The sequence below is a fragment of the Boleophthalmus pectinirostris genome, unplaced genomic scaffold (genome assembly GCF_026225935.1).
Source record: "Boleophthalmus pectinirostris isolate CB_2022bp ecotype Guang Dong unplaced genomic scaffold, ASM2622593v1 HiC_scaffold_7, whole genome shotgun sequence".
NCBI classification, from domain to species: Eukaryota; Metazoa; Chordata; class Actinopteri; order Gobiiformes; family Gobiidae; genus Boleophthalmus; species Boleophthalmus pectinirostris.
The window spans coordinates 40297147-40307259 of NW_026571473.1; the positions used below are offsets into that span (position 1 = coordinate 40297147).

General features: G+C 42.3%; 1 protein-coding gene and 1 pseudogene across 1 annotated transcript; both read left to right on the forward strand.

Moving 5' to 3' along the window:
* Positions 1-48: 48 nt before the first annotated feature.
* LOC110166728 (zinc-binding protein A33-like) lies at positions 49-3947 on the forward strand. Its single transcript, XM_020932019.2, has 2 exons — positions 49-167; positions 2737-3947. The coding sequence occupies exons 1-2, from the start codon at positions 49-51 to the stop codon at positions 3908-3910; spliced, it is 1293 nt and encodes a 430-aa protein (XP_020787678.2). The 3' UTR covers positions 3911-3947.
* Positions 3948-8101: 4154 nt separating this feature from the next.
* Positions 8102-9960, forward strand: LOC129412051 (zinc-binding protein A33-like; annotated as a pseudogene).
* The last annotated feature ends 153 nt before the right edge of the window (positions 9961-10113 follow it).

Here is a 10113-nt window from a genome sequence, read left to right on the forward strand (position 1 = left end):
AGTCAAAGTACGCAGCTAGAAAAGTACAATTTAGAGTGACTCTTGTAAATGTCACTGCGGTGTTTGTGGCGGAGTCACAGTGGCGGCCCCTACAGGCGGACAGAGGAACTGCAGCAGAGCACGAGCCTGCAGCGTGATCCTGGAGCGACCCCTGCTGGACAAAACAGGTACAACACAAACAGTCATCCTGATTAACACACAATGAAATGAAATGAAATTAATTAAATAACACAAAATGAAATAAATAAAATAAAATAAACCAAGCACTTTGAATGACTTTGTGTACGAATTGTGCTGTACAAATAAACTTGCCTTGCCATGATGTGACCGGGTCTCTAAAAAAAAACTAAAAAACAAAACTACCCTTGCCATTTGTTAGTCTGGACACCAAAAGATCTGGTTTTCCTGCAGGTGGTGAAAGACCCAACACGAGCTTCAAATATTGAAATTCTAGAAACATTTTCCGAGGAGCACGTTCTCCCACACGCTCTGTCACACTGCTCTCATCAAAACTTTAAACTTCATAAACTTGCTTTGCTACTTTTATGAAGAATATTTATTTATTGTTTTTTTTTTCTTTTTCGTTCAGTTTTGTGGAGGACGGGGGTTTGGAGATTGGTCAGACACAAACACTTTAAGGATTTTGTTTCCATTCCTCATGACCTGGTGTGGGATGTAGTTTAAACTGAAGGATCTTGAACTCGTCCTTGAAATGTTGTTGTTAACCTCCTCCTGGGTGAAGTCGCCATTTACAACCAGTGTTGTGGAGTAACAGATTACATGTACCGGAGTAATCAGAGTACAAATGATGAGTAAATGTATTCAGTTACAGTTACTGTTTCAGTGAATGGGAATTGGATTACAGTTACTTTGCTGAAATAAATGGATTAAACAGAGGGATTTTCCTGTTTTCACATTTCAGGCTAAATCCCCTTTTTTTTTTTTTTCCCAGTAATTCCACTCATTACCGGACACTAAACTGGGTCTAAACCAGGACTAAATCAGGACTAAACCAGGTCTAAACTAGGTCTAAACCAGGACTAAACCAGGACTTAACTGAACTAAATCATGCTGCATGGATTGTGTTTCTTCGTCTTCTATCAATAATATTTTTAATTTGGTTCAGTAAAGACTCAGCTTTTTTATTGTTTTTTATCAGACAAAACTTCTCATGTGAAGATTTCCTCGTCTTTGTTTCTCTACAGCAAATCCAAAGTAATCCAAAGTATTCAGATTACATTACTCACCTTAAGTAATTTAATGGATTCCATTACAAACTACATTTTGGTGTGTGTAATCTGTAATCTGTAATATGTTTTAAAAGTAAACTTCCCAACACTGTTTACGAGGGAGGAAGGAATATTTAGAGTGACTCCTTCAGGCGGCGTCTCGAACTGTGAACCCTTTGTTCTTCATGACCACGTCCCCGGGAGCTGGAGGATCTAATGGTTTTATCTGAGGTCACACGAATATTTTAGAATCAACCAAATCTTTGAACCGCAGCCGAGCGCTTCATCTCAATGAGCCGTGAGCCGATCCAGCTTCTTCTGTTCGATACCGATGTCGATACTTTGGCTTTGAGTGTCCAGAGTTTCCCAGTGGTTTATACCGAGACTAAAAAAAACCCAAACTGATACAGATTCTGTCTAGTTACGCCTCTGTTCATGACAATATTATAAAATTAAAGTATCATCATTTGTGTTACATTCTTTGGTCTTGTTTTTAGCCTGCAGGGGGCGCCACAGTCTCGTCTGTTAATGGGAAACACTGAGTATCTGCTGATCCCCGATATCCACCGATACCAGAGACTGAACATGTCATTTATTTCATTTAAATACAAACAGCAGATGGAAAAAACTAAACAAAATGTGTTTTGTAACTTTTATTTATCATTTAAAGTAAGAACAAAACAGCTTTAAAAATATGACGAGGTGTTTTGGGCAAAACCTCAAACACTAAATCCTCTTATTACACAAATGTATCAAACAGTAAAACAGACAGAACCGATATCGATACCAGTATCAGTATCAGTATCAGTATCAGTGCGTCTCTGGTGAACAGAAGCTTCAGAGTCAAAACCAGAAGAATCCAGAAGATCTGGGGACGCAGACCCTTCAGCTGTTCACTTTTAAAATACATTTCATCTTAATACAGTTTTTTCTTTTCTGCACTGAACCCTTCACATTTAGAAAAGAGTAAAACATGTTCATTAAAGACACAGTGTGGTTTATTTTGAACTCTCACCTACTTGTAACCTCAGAAGCGCTCACACGAGACCTAAAACTCAGGACAGACAAACAGACTAAAGACAGTAAAGGTGTAAAATGGAGCAACAGCGCCCCCTGCTGCTGCTGCTGCTGCTGCTGCTGCTGCTGCTGCTTGTTCCTCTCACATGTGAGAGGAACACGGAAGGAACATTCAGAGTAAAGAGGAAGTGTTGAGTCAGTGTTTGTCAGGGCGTCGGACACAGAGGACACAGCCGTGTGAGTCTGGACTCTTTGGTTCAAATGGAGAAGATCTCTGCAGTGGAGGACTTTCTGACCTGTCCTGTTTGTCTGGAGACCTTTAAAGAGCCAGTGTCTCTGGGCTGTCACCACAGCTTCTGCTCCGTCTGTCTACACAAACTACTGGGACCAGAACAGCACCAGGACCTGCCCCGTGTGTCGCAGGAAGTCCTCAAAAGAACATCTAGATGTGAACTTTGCTCTGAAGGAACTGACTCTGTCCTTTACACAGAAGGAGCAGGCTCCAGGAGGAGAGAGGCCTGTGGTGTGCTCCTCACACCCAGAGCAGACCTCCTCTGTTCTGCCTGGACGAGAGGCGCCCTCTGTGTCCTGTGTGTGAGTTCTCTCTTCACTCGGGGCATAAGGTGGTGTCTGTGGACTCAGCTGTGAGTGAAGTGAAGGAGCAGCTGCGCTCACAGCAGCAGTCTCTGTCCCAGAGGAGAGAGCAGGCCTCACACGCACACACTCAGTGTGAGCAAATACAGGAGCTGGCACACGCGCAGGTGGAGCTCTGTGAACGCCACATCAGGGCGGAGTTTGAGCGGTTACACCGGTTCCTCCAACAGGAGGAGGAGTCTGTGCTCAGAGCTCTGAGACAGGAGCAGAGCAGACAGGCCCAGGCCATAGAAGCACAGCTACAGCAGATCAGGGAGGAGCTGTGTACTATGGAGCAGAACCTCCAGACTGTGGAAGATCTACTGCAGAGACAGAGCGTGGACTTTCTCACACAGTACAGACACACTCACAAAGACACACAGACTCTGCTCTCACAGCACAGCCCACAGCTGGGACCAGGACTCCTGATAAACCAGGCCAAAGTCCTGGCCAACGTGGCCTTCAACGCCTGGAACAAGATGAGAGCCCTGGTGAGCTACAGTCCAGTCACTCTGGACCCAAACACTGCAGGCAGACGACTCCATCTGTCTGAGGATCTGAGGGGGGTGAGAGGTGGAGAAACTAAACAACAGGTCCCTGAAAATCCAGAGAGATTCTGTAACTATGCCAGTGTTCTGGGCAGTGAGGGCTTCAGCTCTGGCTCTCACCAGTGGGACGTGGAGGTGGGAGATCATCCATACTGGGCCATTGGTTTGGCCAAAGAATCTGTCGACAGGAAGGGAAAGAGATCTGGTACTCCAGAAAATGGAGTCTGGTGTTTAAGGTTTAAAAATGGAGAATACTGTGATGTCAATTTTAAACTTCTGTCCCTGAAGAGGAGACCTCAGAGGATCCGAGTTCGACTGGACTGTGATGAAGGGAAAGTGTTTTTCTTTGACGCTGGTGACATGTCTCTGATCTGCTCTCACAAACACAGATTCACAGAGAAAATGTTTCCTTATTTCGCTGTTGGTAAATCTGGTGACGCTAAAACCAAAGAGATTAAAATATTTGCCAGTGAAAATCATTAAAGGATTTGTATTATGAAAATAAACCCTTTGTACTGTATTTGACCAGTTTTTCAATAGTAAAAAAAGAAAAGAATTATTTGTCTCCAAAAACAAAATGAAAAAATGATTAGTTTTTTTTTCAGTTTTCGATTTTGTGTTTNACTACTACTACTACTCACCCCCCCACTACTGCACACACAAGAGTACTCGAGTAACAGTAACTGTACTTCAAAATACTACTATTACTACTCACCCCCCCACTACTGTACACAAGAGTACTCGAGTAACAGTAACTGTACTTCAAAATACTACTACTACTACTCCACCCCCCCACTACTGCACACAAGAGTACTCGAGTAACAGTAACTGTACTTCAAAATACTACTACTACTACTCACCCCCCACTACTACTGCACACAAGACTACTCGAGTAACAGTAACTGTACTTCAAAATACTACTACTACTACTCACCCCCCCCCCACTGCACACAAGAGTACTCGAGTAACAGTAACTGTACTTCAAAAACTACTACTACTACTACTACTCACCCCCCCACTACTGTACACAAGAGTACTCGAGTAACAGTAACTGTACTTCAAAATACTACTACTACTACTCACCCCCCCACTACTGCACACAAGAGTACTCGAGTAACAGTAACTGTACTTCAAAATACTACTACTACTACTACACCCCCCCACTACTCACACAAAAAGTATACTCGCAGTAACTGTACTTCAAAATACTACTACTACTACTCACCCCCCCACTACTGCACACAAGAGTACTCGAGTAACAGTAACTGTACTTCAAAATACTACTACTACTACTCACCCCCCACTACTGCACACAAGAGTACTCGAGTAACAGTAACTGTACTTCAAAATACTACTACTACCCCCCCACTACTGCACACTAAAGTACTCGAGTAACAGTAACTGTACTTCAAAATACTACTACTACTACTACTACTACACCCCCCCACTACTGCACACAAGAGTACTCGAGTAACAGTAACTGTACTTCAAAATACACTACTACTACTACTCACCCCCCCACTACTGCACACAAAAGTACTCGAGTAACAGTAACTGTACTTCAAAATACTACTACTACTACTACCCCCCAACCTCTCACTACTGCACACTAAAGTACTCGAGTAAGAGTAACTGTACTTCAAAATACTACTACTACTACTACCCCCCCACTACTGCACACAAAAGTACTCGAGTAACAGTAACTGTACTTCAAAATACTACTACTACTCACCCCCGCACCCTCTCACTACAGCACACAAAAGTACTCGAGTAAAAGCACTTCAAAATACTACTAATACGACTACTACAGTTGTAACAACTATTACTACTACTACTACTACTATTACAGCTACTACTATTACTACTACTACTATTACTACTACTATACTACTACTACTACTACTACTACTACTACTACTAGCTACTTACTACTTACTACTACTACTACAGTTGCAACTGCTACTACTACTTCTACTACTACTACTACTACTACTACTACTACTACTACTACTACTACTACTACTACTACTACTACTACTACAACTACTACTACTACTACTGCTACTGCTTCTTCTTCTTCTGCTTTTCAGTCCTGGTGTTTCTCAACTGAACTAAAAGTAAAAACTGAAAACTTGAAAACTACCACTTGATGACATCATAAAGTGTAACGGAGTGTTTTGAGGTTTGGATAATAAAACTGGAGCTTGGTGTTTTCAGTCAAAGTAAAAGTACTGTTACTTCAGTACAAATATTCAAGTAGGAGTCAAAGTACGCAGCTAGAAAAGTACAATTTAGAGTGACTCTTGTAAATGTCACTGCGGTGTTTGTGGCGGAGTCACAGTGGCGGCCCCTCCAGGCGGACAGAGGAACTGCAGCAGAGCACGAGCCTGCAGCGTGATCCTGGAGCGACCCCTGCTGGACAAAACAGGTACAACACAAACAGTCATCCTGATGAACACACAATGAAATGAAATGAAATTAATTAAATAACACAAAATGAAATAAATAAAATAAAATAAACCAAGCACTTTGAATGACTGACTTGTGTACGAATTGTGCTGTACAAATAAACTTGCCTTGCCATGATGTGACCGGGTCTCTAAAAAAAAAAACTAAAAAACAAAAAACTACCCTTGCCATTTGTTAGTCTGGACACCAAAAGATCTGGTTTTCCTGCAGGTGGTGAAAGACCCAACACGAGCTTCAAATATTGAAATTCTAGAAACATTTTCCGAGGAGCACGTTCTCCCACACGCTCTGTCACTGCTCTCATCAAAACTTTAAACTTCATAAACTTGCTTTGCTACTTTTATGAAGAATATTTATTTATTGTTTTTTTTTTTTTCGTTCAGTTTCGTGGAGGACGGGGGTTTGGAGATTGGTCAGACACAAACACTTTAAGGATTTTGTTTCCATTCCTCATGACCTGGTGTGGGATGTAGTTTGTACTGAAGGATCTTGAACTCGTCCTTGAAATGTTGTTGTTAACCTCCTCCTGGGTGAAGTCGCCATTTACAACCAGTGTTGTGGAGTAACAGATTACATGTACCGGAGTAATCAGAGTACAAATGATGAGTAAATGTATTCAGTTACAGTTACTGTTTCAGTGAATGGGAATTGGATTACAGTTACTTTGCTGAAATAAATGGATTAAACAGAGGGATTTTCCTGTTTTCACATTTCAGGCTAAATCCCCTTTTTTTTTTTTTCCCAGTAATTCCACTCATTACCGGACACTAAACTGGGTCTAAACCAGGACTAAATCAGGACTAAACCAGGTCTAAACTAGGTCTAAACCAGGACTAAACCAGGACTTAACTGAACTAAATCATGCTGCATGGATTGTGTTTCTTCGTCTTCTATCAATAATATTTTTAATTTGGTTCAGTAAAGACTCAGCTTTTTTATTGTTTTTTATCAGACAAAACTTCTCATGTGAAGATTTCCTCGTCTTTGTTTCTCTACAGCAAATCCAAAGTAATCCAAAGTATTCAGATTACATTACTCACCTTAAGTAATTTAATGGATTCCATTACAAACTACATTTTGGTGTGTGTAATCTGTAATCTGTAATATGTTTTAAAAGTAAACTTCCCAACACTGTTTTACGAGGGAGGAAGGAATATTTAGAGTGACTCCTTCAGGCGGCGTCTCGAACTGTGAACCCTTTGTTCTTCATGACCACGTCCCCGGGAGCTGGAGGATCTAATGGTTTTATCTGAGGTCACACGAATATTTTAGAATCAACCAAATCTTTGAACCGCAGCCGAGCGCTTCATCTCAATGAGCCGTGAGCCGATCCAGCTTCTTCTGTTCGATACCGATGTCGATACTTTGGCTTTGAGTGTCCAGAGTTTCCCAGTGGTTTATACCGAGACTAAAAAAAACCCAAACTGATACAGATTCTGTCTAGTTACGCCTCTGTTCATGACAATATTATAAAATTAAAGTATCATCATTTGTGTTACATTCTTTGGTCTTGTTTTTAGCCTGCAGGGGGCGCCACAGTCTCGTCTGTTAATGGGAAACACTGAGTATCTGCTGATCCCCGATATCCACCGATACCAGAGACTGAACATGTCATTTATTTCATTTAAATACAAACAGCAGATGGAAAAAACTAAACAAAATGTGTTTTGTAACTTTTATTTATCATTTAAAGTAAGAACAAAAGAGCTTTAAAAATATGACGAGGTGTTTTGGGCAAAACCTCAAACACTAAATCCTCTTATTACACAAATGTATCAAACAGTAAAAACAGACAGAACCGATATCGATACCAGTATCAGTATCAGTATCGTATCAGTGCGTCTCTGGTGAACAGAAGCTTCAGAGTCAAAACCAGAAGAATCCAGAAGATCTGGGGACGCAGACCCTTCAGCTGTTCACTTTTAAAATACATTTCATCTTAATACAGTTTTTTTCTTTTCTGCACTGAACCCTTCACATTTAGAAAAGAGTAAAACATGTTCATTAAAGACACAGTGTGGTTTATTTTGAACTCTCACCTACTTGTAACCTCAGAAGCGCTCACACGAGACCTAAAACTCAGGACAGACAAACAGACTAAAGACAGTAAAGGTGTAAAATGGAGCAACAGCGCCCCCTGCTGCTGCTGCTGCTGCTGCTGCTGCTGCTGTTCCTCTCACATGTGAGAGGAACACGGAAGGAACATTCAGAGTAAAGAGGAAGTGTTGAGTCAGTGTTTGTCAGGGCGTCGGACACAGAGGACACAGCCGTGTGAGTCTGGACTCTTTGGTTCAAATGGAGAAGATCTCTGCAGTGGAGGACTTTCTGACCTGTCCTGTTTGTCTGGAGACCTTTAAAGAGCCAGTGTCTCTGGGCTGTCACCACAGCTTCTGCTCCGTCTGTCTACACAACTACTGGGACCAGAACAGCACCAGGACCTGCCCCGTGTGTCGCAGGAAGTCCTCAAAAGAACATCTAGATGTGAACTTTGCTCTGAAGGAACTGACTCTGTCCTTTACACAGAAGGAGCAGGCTCCAGGAGGAGAGAGGCCTGTGGTGTGCTCCTCACACCCAGAGGTGCCTCCTCTGTTCTGCCTGGACGAGAGGCGCCCTCTGTGCCCTGTGTGTGAGTTCTCTCTTCACTCGGGGCATAAGGTGGTGTCTGTGGACTCAGCTGTGAGTGAAGTGAAGGAGCAGCTGCGCTCACAGCAGCAGTCTCTGTCCCAGAGGAGAGAGCAGGCCTCACACGCACACACTCAGTGTGAGCAAATACAGGAGCTGGCACACGCGCAGGTGGAGCTCTGTGAACGCCACATCAGGGCGGAGTTTGAGCGGTTACACCGGTTCCTCCAACAGGAGGAGGAGTCTGTGCTCAGAGCTCTGAGACAGGAGCAGAGCAGACAGGCCCAGGCCATAGAAGCACAGCTACAGCAGATCAGGGAGGAGCTGTGTGTACTATGGAGCAGAACCTCCAGACTGTGGAAGATCTACTGCAGAGACAGAGCGTGGACTTTCTCACACAGTACAGACACACTCACAAAGACACACAGACTCTGCTCTCACAGCACAGCCCACAGCTGGGACCAGGACTCCTGATAAACCAGGCCAAAGTCCTGGCCAACGTGGCCTTCAACGCCTGGAACAAGATGAGAGCCCTGGTGAGCTACAGTCCAGTCACTCTGGACCCAAACACTGCACACAGACGACTCCATCTGTCTGAGGATCTGAGGGGGGTGAGAGGTGGAGAAACTAAACAACAGGTCCCTGAAAATCCAGAGAGATTCTGTAACTATGCCAGTGTTGGTTCTGGGCAGTGAGGGCTTCAGCTCTGGCTCTCACCAGTGGGACGTGGAGGTGGGAGATCATCCATACTGGGCCATTGGTTTGGCCAAAGAATCTGTCGACAGGAAGGGAAAGAGATCTGGTACTCCAGAAAATGGAGTCTGGTGTTTAAGGTTTAAAAATGGAGAATACTGTGATGTCAATTTTAAACTTCTGTCCCTGAAGAGGAGACCTCAGAGGATCCGAGTTCGACTGGACTGTGATGAAGGGAAAGTGTTTTTCTTTGACGCTGGTGACATGTCTCTGATCTGCTCTCACAAACACAGATTCACAGAGAAAATGTTTCCTTATTTCGCTGTTGGTAAATCTGGTGACGCTAAAACCAAAGAGATTAAAATATTTGCCAGTGAAAATCATTAAAGGATTTGTATTATGAAAATAAACCCTTTGTACTGTATTTGACCAGTTTTTCAATAGTAAAAAAAGAAAAGAATTATTTGTCTCCAAAAACAAAATGAAAAAATGATTTGTTTTTTCAGTTTTCGATTTTGTGTTTATATAAATAAAGGAAAAAACGGATAATGAACTAAACCAGGACTGAACCAGGTCCAAGACCAGACTGGAACCAGACCGAGACTGAGACCAGGACTTAAACCAGGACTAGACAAGGACTGAGTCTGGCCTTTATTTGTTTTTTCCATTATTCATTTAAACACAATAGTTTTTTGTTTGTTTGTTTTCATTTCCTTATTATTGGTTTTATTTTGAAAAACAAATGAACAAATGACACACAGATTGTTGTTGTTGAGTATCTTTTTGTTTTCTATGTTTGACCATAAGCACTTTCCAAGAGTAAACTTCATTTTCCCATTGAATTTCTGAAAATGAATAGATTTTTTTTCTAAGATCTGTTTCTGAAACTTTATAATCTGTTA